Source organism: Amblyraja radiata, chromosome 1, assembly GCF_010909765.2.
Source record: "Amblyraja radiata isolate CabotCenter1 chromosome 1, sAmbRad1.1.pri, whole genome shotgun sequence".
Taxonomy (NCBI): Eukaryota; Metazoa; Chordata; class Chondrichthyes; order Rajiformes; family Rajidae; genus Amblyraja; species Amblyraja radiata.
Genome location: NC_045956.1, coordinates 190,557,369 through 190,579,285, shown reverse-complemented (window position 1 = coordinate 190,579,285; position 21,917 = coordinate 190,557,369). Strand labels below are relative to the sequence as shown.

The following is a 21,917-nucleotide window of genomic DNA, read 5'->3' as shown; positions in this document are numbered from 1 at the left end:
CAGTAACCAGCAACCAGTGATCAGTAACCAGTGATCAGTAACCAGCAAACAGTGATCAGTAACCAGCGACCAGTGATCAGTAACCAGTGATCAGTAACCAGCAACCAGTGATCAGTAACCAGCGACCATTGATCAGTAACCAGTGACCAGTGATCAGTAACCAGTGACCAGTGATCAGTAACCAGCGACCACTGATCAGTAACCAGCAACCAGTGATCAGTAACCAGTGATCAGTAACCAGCGACCAGTGATCAGTTACCAGCGACCACTGATCAGTAACCAGCAACGAGTGATCAGTAACCAGTGACCAGTGATCAGTAACCAGTGACCAGTAACCAGCGACCAGTAACCAGCGACCAGTGATCAATAACCAGCAAACAGTGATCAGTAACCAGCGACCAGTGATCAGTAACCAGCAACGAGTGATCAGTAACCAGTGACCAGTGATCAGTAACCAGCGACCAGTGATCAGTAACCAGCGACCAGTGATCAGTAACCAGCAACCAGTGATCAGTAACCAGTGATCAGTAACCAGCGACCAGTGATCAGTAACCAGCAAACAGTGATCAGTAACCAGCGACCATTGATCAGTAACCAGTGACCAGTGATCAGTAACCAGCGACCAGTAACCAGTGATCAGTAACCAGCGACCAGTGATCAGTAACCAGTAACTAGCGACCATTGATCAGTAACCAGCGACCATTGATCAGTAACCAGTGACCAGTGATCAGTAACCAGCGACCAGTGATCAGTAACCAGCGACCATTGATCAGTAACCAGCGACCAGTGATCAGTAACCAACGACCAGTGATCAGTAACCAGCGACCAGTGATCAGTAACCAGTGAGTGATGACTAGCAACGATTGACTGATAACCAGCAAGGGGTGAATGATAAGCAGTGGGCAGTGACCAGCATCGGCTACCCAGTGTCCAGTGACTGGGACCAGTGTCCAGTGACCGGGACCGGGACCAGTGTCCAGTGACCGGGACCAGTGACCGGGACCAGTGTCCAGTGACTGGGACCAGTGACCGGGACCAGTGTCCAGTGACCGGGACCAGTGACCAGGACCAGTGACCGGGACCAGTGTCCAGTGACCGGGACCAGTGTCCAGTGACCGGGACCAGTGTCCAGTGACCGGGACCAGTGACCAGGACCAGTGACCGGGACCAGTGTCCAGTGACCGGGACCAGTGTCCAGTGACCGGGACCAGTGTCCAGTGACCGGGACCAGTGTCCAGTGACCGGGACCAGTGACCGGGACCAGTGTCAGGATGCAGCCGTTCAGCATCCGTTGCTATGGTGACTGTGACGGTCAGCGTGTGAGAGAGCTGTACACGGCGGGGGTGTGGGAACACTTCCCTCGGGCACGCCGACACTTGCTGGGACAGTGGTGGGTGTGGGTGGCTGTGGGGCTGGTGCTGGGGCTGCTCCTGGCTCTGCCCCTGCCGCCCGTACTGGCCCTGGGTCTGGGCGCGGTGCTCCTGGCCACCGTACACCAGCTCCTGCGGCATGTCTGGTCCTCCCTCATCAACCAGAACCTGCGGGCGGACCTGTTGGACCCGGCCAGCCACTACCTGGGCCGAGAGGGCGGCTGCTTCTGGGTTGCCGAGTGCCAGGGGCAGGTGGTGGGCACGGTGGGTGTTGTGCCCTCCAACGCCTCGCCCGCTGAGCTGGAGCTGAAGCGCCTGAACGTGGCCATCACCCACCGCAGGAGGGGCATCGCCAAGGCCCTGTGCCGTACCGTGCTGGCCTTTGCCCACACCAGTGGCTTCACCGCAGTGGTCCTCAGCACCTCACTCATCCAGACTGAAGCACAACACCTCTACCTCAAGATGGGCTTCCAGCCGACCAGCACCGTGCTGCCACCCAACCTCCTCGCCAAGCTCACCAACTACACCATCCACCGCTACCGGCTCACGCTGGCAGGGCAGGGACAGGGACAGGGACAGGGACAGGGACAGGTGGAGGGGCAGGGACAGGTGGAGGGGCAGGGGCAGGGGCAGGGGCAGGGACAGCACCGTGCTGCCCCATAACCTCCTGGCCAAGCTCAGCAACTCACCCCTCTCATAGAAACATAGAAACATAGAAATTAGGTGCAGGAGTAGGCCATTCGGCCCTTCGAGCCTGCACCGCCATTCAATATGATCATGGCTGATCATCCAACTCAGTATCCCGTACCTGCCTTCTCTCCATACCCTCTGATCCCCTTAGCCACAAGGGCCACATCTAACTCCCTCTTAAATATAGCCAATGAACTGGCCTCGACTACCCTCTGTGGCAGGGAGTTCCAGAGATTCACCACTCTCTGTGTGAAAAAAGTTCTTCTCATCTCGGTTTTAAAGGATTTCCCCCTTATCCTTAAGCTGTGACCCCTTGTCCTGGACTTCCCCAACATCGGGAGCAATCTTCCTGCATCTAGCCTGTCCAACCCCTTAAGAATTTTGTAAGTTTCTATAAGATCCCCTCTCAATCTCCTAAATTCTAGAGAGTATAAACCAAGTCTATCCAGTCTTTCTTCATAAGACAGTCCTGACATCCCAGGAATCAGTCTGGTGAACCTTCTCTGCACTCCCTCTATGGCAATAATGTCCTCCCTCAGATTTGGAGACCAAAACTGTACGCAATACTCCAGGTGTGGTCTCACCAAGACCCTGTACAACTGCAGTAGAACCTCCCTGCTCCTATACTCAAACCCTTTTGCTATGAAAGCTAACATACCATTCGCTTTCTTCACTGCCTGCTGCACCTGCATGCCCACTTTCAATGACTGGTGTACCATGACACCCAGGTCTCGCTGCATCTCCCCTTTTCCTAGTCGGCCACCATTTAGATAATAGTCTGCTTTCCTGTTTTTGCCACCAAAATGGATAACCTCACATTTATCCACATTATACTGCATCTGCCAAACATTTGCCCACTCACCCAGCCTATCCAAGTCACCTTGCAGTCTCCTAGCATCCTCCTCACAGCTGACACTGCCCCCCAGCTTAGTGTCATCCGCAAACTTGGAGATATTGCCTTCAATTCCCTCATCCAGATCATTAATATATATTGTAAATAGCTGGGGTCCCAGCACTGAGCCTTGCGGTACCCCACTAGTCACTGCCTGCCATTGTGAAAAGGACCCGTTTACTCCTACTCTTTGCTTCCTGTTTGCCAGCCAGGCTGGCAAACAGCCTCTCCCCGAGACCCCACTCCCCCCCTCGATACCCCACACCCCCTCTCCCCGTGACACTACACCCCCTCTTCCCATGACTCCTCACCCCGTGACCCCACAAATTAGAAGGATGAGGGGGTACTTATAGAAACATATCAAATTATAAAAGGACTGGACAAGCGAGACTGGACAAGCGAAAAATGTTCCCAATGTTGGGCGAGTCCAGAACCAGGGGCCACAGTCTTAGAATAAAGGGGAGGTCATTTAAGACTGAGGTGAGAAAAAAAAATTTCACCCAGAGAGTTGTGAATTTGTAGAATTCCCTGCCACAGAGGGCAGTGGAGGCCAAGTCACTGGAAGGATTTAAGAGAGAGTTAGATAGAGCTCTAGGGGCTAGTGGAGTCAAGGCATATGGGGAGAAGGCAGGCACGGGTTATTGATTGGGGACGATCAGCCATGATCACAATGAATGGCTGTGCTGACTCGAAGGGCCGAATGGCCTCCTCCTGCACCTAGTTTATGTTTCTGTTTCTACCCCCTCTCCCCGTGACCCCACAGCCTCTCTCCCCATGACCCCTCACCCCGTTCTCCCAATGACCCCTCTCCCCGTGACCCCTCACCCCCTCTCCCCGTGACCCCTCTAGCCATGACCCCTCACGCACTCTAGCCATCACCCCTCACCCTCTCCATGACACCACACCTCAGCCCCTCTCCCCGTGAGTCGAAGCCTCAGCCCGTGGTACTGCGTACGACAGGCCCTTCAATCCATCCTGACCTCTGTTTAGATTTACAGGCTGTGCTCAGCTCACCAACACACAACATACCAACACTCTGGTCTACCAAATGTTGAGTAACTACATTTAAAAGACACTTGGCCAGGTACATGGGTGGGAAAGGTTTAGAGAGATATGGGCCACACCAGGGCCAGTGGGACTATCTTTGATGGGGCATGTGGGTCGGTATGGACTGGTTGGGCAGAAGGGCCTGTTTCTGTGCTGTGTAACTCTTTGACTGCAGAATTTTAAATACAATGGTGTTAAAACATTGGAATCTATGTTTGAAACATTGGAATTAAATGCTTGAAATCTATTAGTCTCACAGTACATTCCCACCAGCACGTCATCCACGTACCTCCCCACAACCTGTTCTGTCACATACTATACGAAAATCAATTTGCCAACAGTCATAAAAGCACAAAATACATGAAACATGAGGTTAAAGTGACAAATGGAAAGACTTGGGGGGTGTGCAAAGATTGGGGGAGGGGGAGGGGACGTCGAGGGGAGTCAGTCTCAGTCTACCCCACGACAGAAGGGGGTGGAATTGTACAGTTTGATAGCCACAGGGAAGAAGGATCTCCTGTGGCATTCTGTGCTGCATCTTGGTGGAACCAGTCTGTTGCTGAAGGTGCTCCTCAGCTTGACCAGTGTGCCATGGAGAGGGTGAGCTGTAATGTTCAGGATGCAGTTGAGGAGCATCCTCCCCTCCAAGACCATGGTTGGTAAGGTCATACCATTTGTCCTTGCCTGAGGAAGTAGTTGAGGTAGGTACTATCTCAACATTTAAAAGACATTTGGACAGGGACATGGATCGCTCAGGTTTTGAGGGATATGGGTCAAATGTGGGCAGGTGGGACTAGTGTAGATGGGGCATGTTGGTCGGTGTGGGCAAGTTGGGCTGAAGGGCCTGTTTCCACACTGTATCACTCTATGACTCTATGCAAGTTTCCGTACTGTATGACTCTAAAGATTGAAGAGTTCCAAGCTGAAACGTCACCTATCCATGTTCTCCACAGATGCTGCCTGACCCGCTGAGTTACTCCAGCACTCTGTGTATATATTTGTCATCCAGCAGTATGTTCATATGAAGAAAGACTGGATAGACTCGGTTTCAACTAGCTAGAATTTAGAAGATTAAGGGGGGATCTTATAGAAACTTACAAAATTCTTAAGGGGTTGGACAGGCTAGATGCAGGAAGATTGTTCCCGATGTTGGGGAAGTCCAGAACAAGGGGTCACAGTTTAAGGATAAGGGGGAAATATTTTAGGACCGAGATGAGAAAAACATTTTTCACACAGAGAGTGGTGAATCTGTGGAATTCTCTGCCACAGAGGGTAGTTGAGGCCGGTTCATTGGCTATATTTAAGAGGGAGTTAGGTGTGGCCCTTGTGGCTAAAGGGATCAGAGGGTATGGAGAGAAGGCAGGTACAGGATACTGAGTTGGATGATCAGCCATGATCATATTGAATGGCGGTGCAGGCTCGAAGGGCCGAATGGCCTACTCCTGCACCTAGTTTCTATGTTTCTATGAAGCTTGTCCAGCAGGGAGTGAGTGGTGTGGTCACTGACCTACAGTGAGGGTGGGTGCAGCAGAGTGTGGTCACTGACCTACAGTGAGGGTGGGTGCAGCAGAGTGTGGACACTGACCTACAGTGAGGGTGGGTGCAGCAGAGTGTGGTCACTGACCTACAGTGAGGGTGGGTGCAGCAGAGTGTGGACACTGACCTACAGTGAGGGTGGGTGCAGCAGAGTGTGGACACTGACCTACAGTGAGGGTGGGTGCAGCAGAGTGTGGACACCCTTGTCCTTGTCCTTGTCCCTGGGCCCAGCCCCTGTGGACACTCAGGGAGAGGGCGAGGGGGGCGGAACCGCCGCCGGTCGCTAGGTGACCAACGGATCAGCGTCACTGCCGGGCGTAGAGGGGGCGGGTCTGGGTGAGGGGGCGGGGCGTGGTGACGTTGTGGGGCGGGGCTGGGTGAGGGGGCGGGGACGTGGTGACGTAGAGGGGCGGGTCTGGGTGAGGGGGCGGGGACGTGGTGACGTAGAGGGGCGGGTATGATGAGGGGGCGGGGACGTGGTGACGTGCGGGGGCGGGTCTGGGTGAGGGGGCGGGGACGTGGTGACGTTGTGGGGGCGGGTCTGGGTGAGGGGGCCGGGACGTGGTGACGTAGCGGGGCGGGTCTGGGTGAGGGGGGCGGGCGTGGTGACGTAGAGGGGCGGGTCTGGGTGAGGGGGCGGGGCGTGGTGACGCTGTGGGGGCGGGTCTGGGTGAGGGGGCGGGGCGTGGTGACGCTGTGGGGGCGGGTCTGGGTGAGGGGGCGGGGACGTGGTGACGTGTGGGGGCGGTGAGCTGGTGACGTCACGGGGCGGGGACGTGGAGCGGCCGCGCGGTGCCGGAAGTGAGGTACAAAGTGAACCGGAAGTGCCGGAGGCGTCCAAGTTTCCCCGAGTGAAGTTGATCCGCAGCAAAGATCCTATAGCGGCGGCGACGACAGGTCAGTCCGTCCGTCCCGGCCCCGACACACACACACACACACAGCACCGCCCGGGGCCCCGACACACACACACACACACACACACACAGCACCGCCCGGGGCCCCGACACACACACACACACACACACACACAGCACCGCCCGGGGCCCCGACACACACACACACACACACACACACACAGCACCGCCCGGGGCCCCGACACACACACACACACAGCACCGGGCCCTCACCCCCGGCAGCGGGCCGGATGAAGGGGCCTCTCAGCGATTCCCGCCTCAACGCTTCCCCCCCCCCCTCACACAACAACAGGCCCTTCGGCCCACAACATGATGCCGTCAAACTATTGCCTCCTCCTCCTCCTCCATCACCACCGCCCCTGGCAATGTGTTCCTGCCACCCACCACCCTCTGTGTAAACAACTCTCCCTCCCCCTACACCCTGGAAAAAGCGCCTGACTCTTAACCTTATCTATGCCTCGCATAATATTATATACATGTGTCAGGTCGGCCCTCAGTAGTTCCATCCCAGCTGTTAGCAGGCAACTGAATCATCCGACCACAACTGGAGAGCAGTGCAGGACTGGGACATATGATGAACGGATGGGTCGACTGGGCTTGTATTCACTGGAATCTACAAGGATGAGAGGAGATCTTATAGAAACATAACATTCTTAAGGGATTGGACAGGCTAGATGCAGGAAACATGTTCCCAATGTTGGAGGAGTCCAGAACCAGGGATCACTGTTTAGGAATAAGGGGTCGGCCATTTCGGACTGAGATGAGGAAAAACCTTTTCACCCAGAGAGTTGTGAATCTGTGGGATTCTCTGCCACAGAAGGCAGTCGAGGCCAATTCACTGGATGTTTTCAAGAGAGAGTTAGATTTAGCTCTTAGGGTTAAATAAATCAAGGGATATGGGGAGAAGGCAGGAATGAGGTACTGATTGTGGATGGTACACAAAATTGCTGGAGGAACTCAGCGGGTGCAGCAGCATCTATGGAGCGAAGGAAATAGGCGACGTTTCGGGCCGAAACCCTTCTTCAGACTGCGAAGGAAATAGTCTGAAGAAGGGTTTCGGCCCGAAACGTCGCCTATTTCCTTCGCTCCATAGATGCTGCTGCACCCGCTGAGTTCCTCCAGCAATTTTGTGTACCTTCGATATTCCAGCATCTGCAGTTCCCTTTTGAACACTGATTGTGGATGATCAGCCATGATCATATTGAATGACGGTGCTGGCTCAAAGGACTGAACGGCCTACTCCTGCACCTATGGTCTATGTTTCTAGTATCTACCTACAACAGGGACCCTCAGACTATCTTTGATCATACTTTACTGGCTTCAGCTTGCACTAAACATTATTGATATTCCCTTGACCATGTATCTGTACACAGTGGACGGCTCGATTGTAATCATGTATTGTCTTTCCAATGACGGGTTAGTGCGCAACAAAAGCATTTCACCGTGCCTTGGTACACGTGACAATAAACTGAACTGAAACGCAAACCTCCACCGTTCCATAGAAAACAATCCAAGTGTGTCCAACCTCTCCCAGTAGCTGAAACCCTCTGATCCAGGTAGCATTCTGGTAAACCTCCTCTACCCCTTCTCCATAGCCTCCACGTATTGTTACTGAGCTATACCCCATGGTTTACATGCTGTCTGAGAATGGCAACTCTCTGCTCTTCCCAGAGAATGAGCTACTGTTATCCAATACAATTGCTCTACTCTTTTAACTCTTTTCTTTATCTATTAGACTTGAGTTTGGCTCAATTGTATTTAACATTTGTGTATCTGAACATTGGATAGCAGGCAAAACAAAACTTTTTACTGCACCTTAATACATGTGACAATAATAAACCTAAACCCTCCTCACAGTCTGTGACCCCAACAATCTTGATGTCATCTGCAAACTTACTAACCAAACCATTACATTTATATTCAAGTTATTTATATATATATCACAAACAGCAGAGGTCCCAGCACAGATCCCTGCGGAACTCCACTGGTAACCGACCTCCAGCCTGAATATTGGCCTCCACCACAACCCTTACTAAAGATGTTAGTAAGGTAAATGCAGACAACATCCACTGCCCAACTGTCATCAATCACCTTCATCGCCTCCTGAAAAAACTCGATCCAAAGACTTGATCTTGCTTTCTAAATTACAAGCCATCCTGTCTATCCCTAATTAATCCATTCCCGTACAAACGGAGTGCATCCTATCCGGAGAATCCTCTCCAATATCTCCCTTCCTAATGTGGTGCTCACCAATGTATAATCCACTGGATTCTCTCTTCTTCCCTTCTTAAACAAAGGAACAACATTGGCTGCTCTCCAGTCTTCTGGGACATCGCCTGTGGCTAGAGAAGACATAAAGATCTTTGTCAAGCCTCTCACAATCTCTTTTCTTGTTTCTCTCAGTAACCTGGGATTGATCCCATCAGGTCCTGGCGATTTATCAGGTTAGGCAGAGGTTCACTTGCACTTCCTCCAACCTCATCTACTGTACCATCGTTCAAGATGTGGACTTATACATCGGCGAGACCAAACGTAGACCAGGCGATCGTTTCGCTGAACACCACCGCTCAGTCCGCCTGGACCTACCTGATCTCCCGGTTGCCCAACACTTTCATTCCCCTTCTTCCCACACTGATCTTTCCGTCCTAAGCCTCCTCCACTGTCAGAGTGAGGCTAATAACAAATTGAAGGAACAGCATCTCATATTTTGCTTGGGCAGCTTACAGCTTACAGCCCAGTGGTATGAACATTGATTTCTCTAACTTCATATAACCCTTGCACTCCCTCTCTCTACATCCCATCCCACCCAAGTCGCACCAGGTTCCCATTCTCACCAAGCAAACAATGACCTGTTTGCTTTATCATTGTTACTTTTTTTGCATATCTTTCATTCATTTGTACTATATCTCTCTACATCATTGTCTATATCTCTCGTTTCCCGCTCCCCTGACTAGCCTGAAGAATGGTATCAACCTGAAATGTCACTCACTCCTTCTCTCCAGAGATGCTGCCTGTCCCGCTGAGTTACTCCAGCATTTTGTGTCTATCTTCGGTTTGAATCAGCATCTGCATTTCAATAGACAATAGACAATAGGTGCAGGAGTAGACCATTCAGCCCTTCGAGCTAGCACCGCCATTCAATGTGATCATGGCTGATCATCCACAATCAATACCCCTTCTCCCCACATCCCCTATCTTTAAGTGCCCTATCTCGCTCTCTCTTGAAAGTATCCAGAGAACTTTCCGCCGCCCTCTGAGGCAGAGAATTCCACAGACTCACCATTCTTTCCTTCCTACATATGAAGTTGTGATCACTATCCCAAGATGCTCTTCCACTGATCACACTTCAGTTCCCAACACAAGGTCACAAATTCATCTCACAAACTATGCCCTGTCTAAGCCTCTGGCACTGAGCAAGTCGTAGTCAATATTGGGGAAGTTAAAGTCACCACTAAGACAACCCTGTTGCTTTGGCATCTTTCAGTCATCTGTCTACATATCTGCTCCTCTATCTGCCGCTTGCTACTGGGCGGCCTATAGTACAATCGCGTTAGAGTGCTCTCACCTTTCTTGTTTCTAAGCTGCAGCCACTCCGCCTCAGTGGATGAACCATCCAGTATGTCCTCTCTGAGTGCCACCGTGATAGTCTCCATGATCAGTAATGTAACTCCACCACCTCTTTACCTCGCTCTCCATCACGTGTGAAACATGGAAACTCCACAACATTGAACTGCCAATCTTGTCCATCTCACAACCATGTTTCCCAATGGCCACAACATCATAGTCCCAAACACTGATCCAGGCTCCAAGCTCAACTGCTCAACACAATACTCCTTGCATCAGCGAGGCCCAGCAGCATCAGCACCTTTCTTCCCCCCCTCCCTGCCTGTTTCCCCGTTGAATCTCACTGATCCTAAACTCCACCTTCCCAACACTCCTTCCAATTTCTGACCTACTGCCCTTCCCAGCTCCAAACGCAGTCTCACAATAAAGCTGCATCCTGACTTCTCGATTCCCACTTACTGCCCTGACCAACACCAAGTATATCATACGCTTTCTTTACCATTCTATCTACTTGTGCTGCCACTGGCAGGGAGTTCAGGAGCTTGGACCCCAAGTACCCTCTGGGCATCAATGCTGTCAAACAATCTAGCGGAGGATCTCAGTGAGTTGAGCAGCACCTGGGCGTGGAGAGGCCCTTCGTGCGTGCGTGTGTGTGGACGGCAGCACCATGCTTCCCTCATGCCCGACCTGCTGAACTCCAGCTGGTTGCCTGTTCAGCATCTGAACACCCCAGGGTTCTGCCGTTTACTGTAGACTCTCTTCTTGCGTTAGACTTGACAGTGCATCAGCTGCCACTGGTCCAGATGAAACCCAGCTGCCTTTCTTTGTCCACATGCTCCATATGCTGCTGGATCCTTTGATGAACCCTCACTATCCACAACTTCACCAAATGTCTGTCTACATTTGCCTCCACCACACTAACTTGTATTGCAGAGAATCATTTGGAGTATTGCGGTCAATTTTAGTCACCCTGTCATGGAAAGGATGGCACTAATCTGGAAAGATTCACGAGGATGTTGCCAGGACCCGAGGGTGTCAGCTACAGAGAGAGCTTGGGCAGGCTGGGTCTCTATTCCTTGGAGCGCAGGAGGCTGAGGGGACAAAATCATGAGAGTGTACAAAGGAGAGAAGTAATTGATAGATCATTTATCCAGGGGAATCAAGAACCAGAGGTTTAAGGTGAGAGAGGAAAGGTTTAATAAGAACCTGAGGGGTAACTTTTTCACTCAGAGGGTGGTGGGTGTATGGAACGGGCAGCCAGAGGAGGTAGTTAAGGCAGGGACTGTAACAACATTTAAAAGACACTTGGGACAGGTTTAGAGGGACACGGGGGAAGCACGGGGAATAGGACCAGCTTAGATGGGGCATGTTGGTCAGCATGGACAAGTGCACCAAAGGTCCTGTTTCTGAGCTCTACACACTTTGACTCCATGAAACAACGGGTCACAATGATAATCCCCGCTCGTCACAGACCTCCAACCAGAGCAACCCCTCCCCAAGAGACCCCCTTCCCCACAGACCCCACCCCCACACAGACCCCACCCCCACACAGACCCCTCCCCCAAACAGACCCCTCCCCCCACACAGACCCCTCCCCACACAGACCCCACCCCCACACAGACCCCTCCCCCCAAACAGACCCCTCCCCCCACACAGACCCCACCCCCCACACCCCCACACAGACCCCTCCCCCACACAGACCCCCCCCCCCACACATACCCCACCCCCACACAGACCCCTCCCACACACAGACCCCACCCCACACAGACCCCATCCCCACACAGACCCACCCCCACACAGACCCCTCCCCCACCAGGACCCCACCCCCACACAGACCCCACCCCACGAGCCCACCCCCACACAGACCCCACCCCCACACATACCCTTCCCCCACAGAGTCCCACCCCCACACATGACCCCACCCCCACGAGCCCACCCCCACACAGACCCCTCCCCCACACAGACCCCACCCCCACACAGACCCCTCCCCCACACAGACCCCTCCCCCACACAGACCCCTCCCCCACACAGACCCCACCCCCACACAGACCCCACCCCCACAGAGCCCACCCCCACACAGACCCCTCCCCCACACAGACCCCACCCCCACACATAGCCCACCCCCACACAGACCCCACCCCCACACAGACCCCCCCCCCACACAGACCCCACCCCCACACAGACCCCACCCCCACACAGACCCCACCCCCACACAGACCCCACCCCCACACAGACCCCACCCCCACACAGACACCTCCCCACACAGACCCCACCCCCACAGAGCCCACCCCCACACAGACCCCTCCCCCACACAGACCCCACCCCCACACAGACCCCACCCCCACACAGACCCCATCCCCACACAGACCCCTCCCCCACACAGACCCCTCCCCCACACAGCCCCCTCCCCCACACAGACCCCACCCCACAGAGCCCACCCCCACACAGACCCCTCCCCCACACAGACCCCACCCCACACAGACCCCTCCCCCACACAGACCCCACCCCCACACAGACCCCTCCCCCACACAGACCCCTCCCCCACACAGACCCCACCCCACACAGACCCCACCCCCACACAGACCCCTCCCCCACACAGACCCCTCCCCCACACAGACCCCACCCCCACACAGACCCCTCCCCCACACAGACCCCATCCCCACACAGACCCCACCCCCACATAGCCCACCCCACAGACCCCTCCCCCACACATACCCCACCCCCACACAGAACCCCTCCCCCACACAGCCCCCATCCCCCACACAGAACCCCACCCCCACACAGACCCCTCCCCCACACAGACCCCACCCCCACACAGACCCCACCCCCACAGAGCCCACCCCCACACAGACCCCTCCCCCACACAGACCCCACCCCCACACAGACCCCTCCCCCACACAGACCCCACCCCCACACAGACCCCACCCCCACAGAGCCCACAACCACACAGACCCCTCCCCCACACAGCCCCCTCCCCCACACAGACCCCACCCCACAGAGCCCACCCCCACACAGACCCCTCCCCCACACAGACCCCACCCCCACACAGACCCCCCCCCCACACAGACCCCTCCCCCACACAGCCCACCCCCACACAGACCCCTCCCCCACACAGACCCCACCCCCACACAGACCCCTCCCCCACACAGACCCCACCCCCACACAGACCCCACCCCCACACAGACCCCTCCCCCACACAGACCCCTCCCCCACACAGCCCACCCCCACACAGACCCCTCCCCCACACAGACCCCACCCCCACACACACCCCTCCCCCACACAGACCCCTCCCCCACACAGACCCCACCCCCACACAGACCCCTCCCCCACACAGCCCCCTCCCCCACACAGACCCCTCCCCCACACAGCCCCCTCCCCCACACAGACCCCACCCCCACACCTCCCCCACCCCCCACGCAGACACCTCCCCCACACCTCCCCCACCCCCACGCAGACACCTCCCCCACGCAGACACCTCCCCCACGCAGACCCCACCCCACACCCAATCAGACACCTCCCCCACGCAGACACCTCCCCCACGCAGACCCCACCCCACACAGACCCCTCCCCCACACAGACCCCACCCCACACAGACCCCTCCCCAAGAGACCCACCTTCCCCACAGACCCCACCCCCACACAGATCCCTCCCCAAGAGACCCACCTTCCTCACAGACCCCACCCCCACACAGACCCCTCCCCCACTGACCTCTCCACCCACTGACCTCTCCGCCCACTGACCTCTCCGCCCACTGACCCCTCCGGCCACTGACCCCTCCCCCACACACCCCTCCCCTCCGCCGCAGATCCATCCTCCACAGACCTCCAACCAGAGCAACACCATCCACGAGTGTGTAAAATAGAACTAGTCAACTTGTGATCACTGCTTGGTCATAAGTGATAGGAGTAGAATTAGGCCATTCAGTATCTCTCCTAGCCCCATTCTCCTGCCTTCTCCCCATAACCTCTGACACCCGTACTAATCAACAATCTATCCATCTCCACCTTAAAAAATCCACTTAAACTTGACCTCCACAGCCGTCTGTGGCAAGAAATTCCACAGAATCACCACCCTCTGACTAAAGAAATTTCCCCTCATCTCTTTCCTAAAAGAATGTCCTTTAAATCTGAGGCTATCACCTCTAGTCCTAGACTCTCCCACTAGTGGAAACATCCTCTCCACATCCGCTCTATCCAAGCCTTTCACTATTCTGTATGTTTCAATGAGGTCCCCCCTCATTCTTCTACACTCCAGCGAGTACAGGCCCAGTGCCGACAAACACTCATCATAGGTTAACCCACTCATTCCTGGGATCAATCTTGTAAACCTCCCCTGGACCCTCTCCAGAGCCAGCACATCCTTCCTCAGATATGGGGCCCAAAATTGCTCACAATATTCCAAATGCAGCCTGACCAGCGCCTTATAGAGCCTCAACATTACATATCTGTTTTTGTATACAAGCCGTCTTTAAATAAATGCTAGCATTGAGTTTGCTTTCTTTACTAATGATTCGACTTACAGATTAACTTTTTGGGAATCCTGCACCAGCTCCCAAGTCCCTTTGTGCCTTCTGTATTCTCTCCCCATTTAGAAAATAGTCTACGCCTTTATTCCTACTACCAAAATGCATGACGTACACTTTGCTATTGTATATTCCATCTGCCGCTTCTCTGCCCACTCTCCCAACCTGTCCAAGTCCTTCTGCAGAGTCCCTGCTTTCTCTACACTACCTGCCCTTCCACCTATTTTCATATAATCTGCACCCGTGGCCACAAAGCCTTCAATCCCCTCGTCCAAATCATTAATATACAACGTGAGGAGTAGCGGCCCCAGCACCGACCCCTGTGGAACTCCACTAGTCACTGGCAGCCAACCAGAAAAAGCCCCCTTTATTGCCACTCTGCCTTCTGCCATCCAGCCAACCTGCTATCCATGCTAGTATCTGCCCTTTGATACCGTGGGCTCTCATCTTCCTTAGCAACCTCACGTGTGGCATCTTATCAAAGGCTTTCTGAAAATCTAAGTAAACAACATCTACTGACTCTCCTTTGGCTGTCCTGCTATTTACTTCTTCAAAGAATTCCAGCAGATTTGTTAGGCAACACCCACCCCTTCACAAAGCCATGCTGACTTTGGCCTTTTATCGTGAACTTCTAAGTACTCCGTAACCTCATCCTTTAGAATGCACTCTGAAATATTACTAACCACTGAAGTCAAACTAACCGGCCTATAGTTCCCACTATTCTGCTTTGCTCCCTTCTTGTACAGCGGGGTAATATTGGCATTTTCCAATCATCTGGAACCACTCCTGACTCTAGTGAATCTTGAAATATCACTATCAATGCCTCCACAATCTCTGAAGCCACCTCTTTCAGAACCCGAGGGTGCAGTCCATCCAGTCCAGGTGACTTATCCACCATCAGCCCTTTCAGCTTCCCAAGCACCTTCTCTTTAGTAATAGCCATTCCACTAATGTCCACCCCCTGACTCTCTTGAATTTCAGGCACGTTGCTGGTGTCTTCCACTGTGAAGACTGATGCAACAAAGTTATTCAACTACTCTGCCATTTCTTTATTCCCCGTTATCACTTCTCCTGCATCATTCTCCAGCGGCCAATGTCCACTCTAGCCTCTTTCTTACTCCTTATATAACTGAAGAAACTCTTGCTATCCTCTTTTATATTATCAGCTGGCTTATCTTCATATTTCATCTTTTCTCCCTGTATTTCATTTTTAGTTACCTTCTGTTGTTCTTTAACAGCTTCCCCATCCTCTGGCTTCCCACTAATCTTTCCTATGTTATACGCCTTCTCCTTTAGTTTTATACTGAGCTTGACTTCCCTTGCAGCCGTGGTCACCTCGTTCTCCCCCTTGAATCTTTCTTCCTCTTTGGAATGAAAAGATCCTGCATCTTCCACATTATTCCCAGAAGTTCCTGCCATTGCTGTTCCACTGTCATTCCTGCTAGGGTCCCTTTCCAGTCAACTTTGCCAGCTCCTCCCTCATGCCTCTGTAGTCCCTTTTGCTCAACAGTAATACCGACATAATAGTCAATAGACAATAGGTGCAGGAGTAGGACATTTGGCCCTTCGAGCCAGCACCGCCATTCAATGTGATCATGGCTGATCATCCACAATCAGTAACCCGTTCCCGCCTTCTCCCCATATCCCCTGACTCCACTATCTTTAAGAGCCCTATCTAGCTCTCTCTTGAAAGTATCCAGAGAACCGGCCTCCATCGCCCTCTGAGGCAGAGAATTCAACAGACTCACCACTCTCTGTGAGAAAAAGTGTTTCCTCGTCTCCGTTCTAAATGGCTTACCCCTTATTCTTAAACTGTGGTCCCTGACTCTGGACTCCCCCAACATCAGTAACATGTTTCCTGCCTCTAGTGTGTCCAAGCCCTTAACAATCATATGTTTCAATGAGATGCCCTCTCATCCTTCTAAACTCCAGAGTGTACCAGCCCAGCTGCTCCATTCTCTCAGCATATGACAGTCCCGCCATCCTGGGAATTAACCTTGTAAACCTACGCTGCACTCCCTCAATAGCAAGAATGTCCTTCCTCAAATTAGGGGACCAAAACTGCACACAATACTCCAGGTGTGGTCTCACTAGGGCTCTGTACAACTGCAGAAGGACCTCTTTGCTCCTATATTTGATTCCTCTTGTTATAAAGTCCAACATGCCATTCGCTTTCTTATAAAGGCCAAAATGTCATTCGCTTTCTTACACATCCAATTTCACCTTCTCCATCTCAAATTACTGATTAAAACATCATGCTGTGGTCGCTACCTCCTCATGGTTCCTTTACCTTGAGTTCCATGATCAAATCTGGTTCATTACATACCACTAAATGTAGAATTGTGGACTGGGTGGGCCAAAGGGCCTGGTTCCAAGTTGTATCTCTAAATGCAACTAAAACACACAGCCCTTTGTCTTGCCGCGACACTTTGTATCCAACCGTGGATCCCATGCATCTTAAACTTCTGGTTCAGCCAACTGTGGGGGATTTGATCAAATGCCTTGCTAAAATCCCCCAGCACCATTCCCCGCCCTTCCCTCATCAACACCAACGTCACCTCCTCCCCACCCCTCCCCCCACTGCAGCTTCCTGTAACCCCTCCCCCCCTGACCCCTACCCCTACCCCTCCCCCCACTGCAGCTTCCTGTAACCCCTCCCCCCCTGACCCCTACCCCTACCCCTCCCCCCACTGCAGCTTCCTGTAACCCCTTCCCCCCTGACCCCTACCCCCCTTCAACCCCCACCCCTCCCCTCACTGCAGCCTCCTGTGACCCCTTTCCCCCTGACCCCTACCCCCCTTCAACCCCCACCCCTCCCCCCACTGCAGCCTCCTGTGACCCCTTTCCCCCTGACCCCTACCCTTACCCCTCCCCCCCACTGCAGCTTCCTGTAACCCCTTTCCCCCCTCTGACCCCTACCCCCCTTCAACCCCCACCCCTCCCCCCACTGCAGCCTCCTGTGACCCCTTTCCCCCCTGACCCCTTCTCCCACTGCAGCCTCCTGTAACCCCTTTCCCCTGACCCCTCCCCCCCTGACCCCTACCCCTCCCCCCACTGCAACTTCCCGTAATCCCTCCCCCCTGACCCCTCCCCCCACTGCAGCCTCCTGTAACCCCTTTCCCCCCTCTGACCCCTACCCCCCTTCAACCCCCACCCCTCCCCCCACTGCAGCCTCCTGTGACCCCTCACTGCGTCCCTGCAGTGTTTCTTCCTCTATCTCCTCATCTTCGTGATCCCACCCTCCCCCCCCCCAAAGAACGGTCCACATGGCCCTCCCCACACATACCTCTGCCCCTCCCCCACAGAAATCTCCCCCACCCCCAGGTTACAGGAAGCTGCAGTGAGGGGAGGGGTAGGGGTTATAGGCAGAATCCTCCCCCCACAGGGCTACACTCCCCCACCCTCTTTCAGCACCACCTTCCCCCCCACTTACCTTTATTCCCCCACTTCCCCCCTTCTGACCCCTGCTTTGCCCCATCCCTACACTCTCTCCCACCATTGCTCCAAACACTCCCTTGACCAACGCCCCCCCCCCCACTTTCCTGGCAACCCCCCAACACTGTTTTCCACTCCTCACCACTCGCCCACTCCCTCACCCCCCCACCCCCTCCACTACCCCACTCCCGCCACACCCCAACCCCCCCACCCCTCCACTCCCACCCCCATCACCCCCAACCCCCACTCCCACCACACTCCCACCCCCCACCCCCTCCACTCCCCCACTCCCACCCCCATCACCCCCAACCCCCACTCCCACCACACTCCCACCCCCCACCCCCTCCACTCCCCCACTCCCACCCCCATCACCCCCACTCCCACCCCCTCCACTCCCCCACTCCCCCACACCCCAACCCCTCCACTCCCCCACCCCCACTCCCACCCCCTCCACTCCCCCACCCCCACTCCCACCACCCTCCACTCCCCCACCCCCACTCCCACCCCCTCCACTCCCCCACCCCCACCCCCACCATTCCCCCACCATCACCATCACCCCCACCATTCCCCCACCACTCCCCCCTCCCCAGCCACCCTAGTACCTCTCCCCCCTCACCAGTGTTGTTGTCTGACATCTCCCCTCCCTCACCCCATCCAACACCTCTCTCCCCCCCCATGCTTCCCTGCCTCGTGCATTCTCTGCATGTCCAGCCTCTGCGTTGCTCTGCATTGCCCGATGCGATGATGCGATGGGGTATCCGGGGCTTTGGTTGCCGTGGTGATTTTTCCAGGCGCTGCAGTTGCTGCGGAATGGTGGTGTGTGGGGAAGGCAGGCAGCTCCTGGGTCCTAGTGTCCACTGGCCATCCTCATTGCTGACTCTATGTGTCCTAACATAATCCCCATCCACACTACAACAGGTGGGCCAGGGTAGTCGACAACTACACGGCCCAAGGTGAGAGGGGAAACATTTAAAGGAGTTCTGAGGGGTAAGTGGGAGAAGATAGACACAAAGTGCTGGAGTAACTCAGTGGGTCGGGCAGCATAGAGCCACACAGCATCCCTGGAGAAAATGGAAATATGCTCTGACTGTCCACCCTAAATGTGCATCTCATGTTTTTATGTTCCTCTACACACTCCAGTTCTGTTTGCCGCATTACAAGAAGGATGTGGTAGCTCTAATGAAGCTTGTGTTATCGTGTGATGTGTGTATGTTACAGTACTCCCCTTTAAGCCCTGAGTCTCTCATTTATTTTGCCTTTTGTCATTATCCTGCCACGGCTTAACTAGTTTCTAAGCATTGAATTTCATCTCTCAGCTGATGTTTGTATAATGGGCAGAGAAAGGGCTGATGGAATTTAATCTTGGAAAATGCAAGATGATATGTTTTGCGATGACTAATCAGATGTGCGTGTACTTTTTGTATGGGCTGAAGGACTATTGAGGAACAAAGAGACATTTGTGTAACAAGTAGAGATACAAGAGAATGTAGACGCTGGGCTAAAGTGCAGGAGGAATTCACAATGTCAGGCAGCATCTGTGGAGGGAATGGACAGGTGGGGACCCTTCTTCAGACTGAGGAGAGAGGAAACTGGAACAGAGGTGATGGCTGGCACAGAGCCTGGCAAGTGATAGGTGGATATTATAGTGAGTAGTTTTGCAGATAGTGAAGATGGTTGTGAACGATTGCAGCAGGATCTGGATCGATTGGCCAGGTGGGCTGAGGAATGGGTGATGGAGATTAATACGGAGAAAAGTCAGATGTTGCATTTTGGGAAGTCTAACATGGGCAGGACCGACTGAATGGTAGAGCTCTGGGGAGTGTTGTAGAGCAGAGGGATCTAGGAATACAGGAACATAGTTCATTGAAAGTGGTGTCACAGCTAGATAGGGTGATCAAAAAGTATTTTGGCACGTTGAGTATAGAAGTTGGGAAGTCATGTTGCAGTTGATAAAATAATGGTGAGGCTACATTTAGAATATTGTGTTCAGTGTTGGGCACCATGTTATAGGAAAGATGTCAAGCTGGAAAGATTCATGAGGATGTTGCCAAGACTCGAGGGCCTGAGATATCGGGAGAGGTTCAGTGGGCTGGGTCTCTATTCCTTGGAACGCAAGGCACCGGGAGGATGAGGGGTGATATTATAGAGGTGTACAAAATCATGTGAGGAATAGATTGGGTAGACGCACAGAGTCTCTTGCCCAGAGTAGGGGAATCGAGGACCAGAGCACACAGGTTTAAGGGAGGAAAGATTTAATAGAAATCTAATGGAACGAGCTGCCGGAGGAGGTAGTTGAGGCTGGGACTATTGCAACGTTTAAGAAACTTTTAGAAAGGTACATGGATTGGACAGGTTTGGAGGGATATGGGCAGGCAGGTGGGACATGTTGGTTGGCACCTGCAAGTTGGGCCGATGGGCCATTAACTGTGTGGTAGGATATAAATGAAGGAGATGATGGTACAGCCTTTGTGGTGGGGGCCACTGCTGGACTGTGCTTTTCTGGTGCCAACACTATAATAAAGGATGTGAATGAGCTGGCGTGAATCATAGTCATACAGCACAGAAATCAGAAAACCCAGGTGGAAAGGGCAGTCTGATGCATGATTCTGAAAGGTCAATCTGCTAGTTGAATTGTTAGCAAAGATGACAAATGCAATGCTGCCATGATCATATTGAATGGCGGTGCAGGCTCGAAGGGCCGAATGGCCTACTCCTGCACCTAATTTCTATGTTTCTATTTGGAGAGGATTAGAATATAAAAACGGAGATGTAATACTGAGTTGGGGTGTGTGGGCGGTAGTTGTGTGTGAGTGTGAGAGTGAGTTTGGGAGTGAGTGAGAGTGTGTTAGTGTGAGAGTGAGTGGGAGAGTGAGTGGGAGAGTGAGTGGGAGAGTGAGTGGGTGAGTGAGTGTTAGTGTTAGTGTGAGTGTGAGAGTGCGTGAGTGAGTGTTAGTGTTAGTGTGAGTGTGAGTGAGAGTGAGGCCGGGTGGGGGGAGAGGCGGGGGTGCTGGGGATTGAGCCCCTACACCGGGGGGGGGGGGGGAGAGTGCAGACAGACAGGACACAGACAGACAGACAGACGGCGACGTGATGTGATGCGGTGTGGCGAGCGCTAGGACCCAGCGTCCGCACTGACGCAGCGTCTGCCCCATCAGCTGCTGCTGCCGCCGCCGCCTGTCTGTCTGTGTGTCTGCAGGCCGGACCCGGACCCGGACCCGGCACCCGGAGCAGCAGCGGCACCGGCGACACCGAAGTGGGGCTGGCAGCGGCACCGGGAGCAGCAGCAACAGCAGCAACAGCACCGGGAACAGCGGCAGTGGCACCGGACCGGGAGTGAGCTGAGCAAGGAGCAGGGAGCTGAGCTGAGCAGGGAGCGGGCACCGGGAGTGAGCTGAGCAGGGAGCTGAGCTGAGCAGGGAGCGAGCAGCGGGCACCGGGCGCGCAGCCATGAGACCGGCTCTGAGCCCGGGGGCGGCGGCTCCCCCACTCCCCACCTCCCGCAGCGGCAGCAAACGACAGCAGCGGGTATGGAGGGGAGGGATGGGGGTGAGGTTGACACACTCGTGTACCTTGCTGCATGTGCTGGGTGTGAGTGTGTGTGAGGGATGGGGGTGAGGTGGGCACACTGTGTAGTGTACCTTGCTGTGTGTAATGGGTGTGTGTGATGGATGGGGGTGAGGTTGACACACTAGTGTAGTGTACCTTGCTGCATGTGCTGGGTGTGTGTGAGGGATGGGGGTGAGGTTGACACACTAGCGTAGTGTACCTTGCTGCATGTGCTGGGTGTGTGTGAGGGATGGGGGTGAGGTTGACACACTAGTGTAGTGTACCTTGCTGCGTGTACTGGGTGTGTGGAATGGGGGTGAGGTTGACACACTAGTATAGTGTACCTTGCTGTATGTACTGGGTGTGTGTGAGGGATGGGGGTGAGGTTGACACACTAGTGT

The 21,917-nt window shown here is 54.1% G+C and overlaps 2 protein-coding genes across 2 annotated transcripts in view; both read left to right on the top strand.

The window, feature by feature from the left end:
• The first annotated feature begins 688 nt into the window (after window positions 1-688).
• Window positions 689-21,365, top strand: LOC116989325 (N-acetyltransferase 8-like). The gene is made up of 3 exons (XM_033046627.1): window positions 689-1,927; window positions 10,543-10,614; window positions 21,167-21,365. Exons 1-3 carry the CDS (start codon window positions 1,272-1,274, stop codon window positions 21,363-21,365), a joined length of 927 nt encoding a protein of 308 aa, XP_032902518.1. The 5' UTR covers window positions 689-1,271.
• dctn1 (dynactin subunit 1) overlaps window positions 21,351-21,917 on the top strand; it is an 87,285-nt gene continuing 86,718 nt past the window's right edge. Inside the window, exon 1 of the mRNA XM_033046497.1 lies at window positions 21,351-21,495. Coding sequence (XP_032902388.1) covers window positions 21,418-21,495 — 78 coding nt within the window. The 5' untranslated portion in view covers window positions 21,351-21,417. The remainder of the gene's footprint in view (window positions 21,496-21,917) is intronic.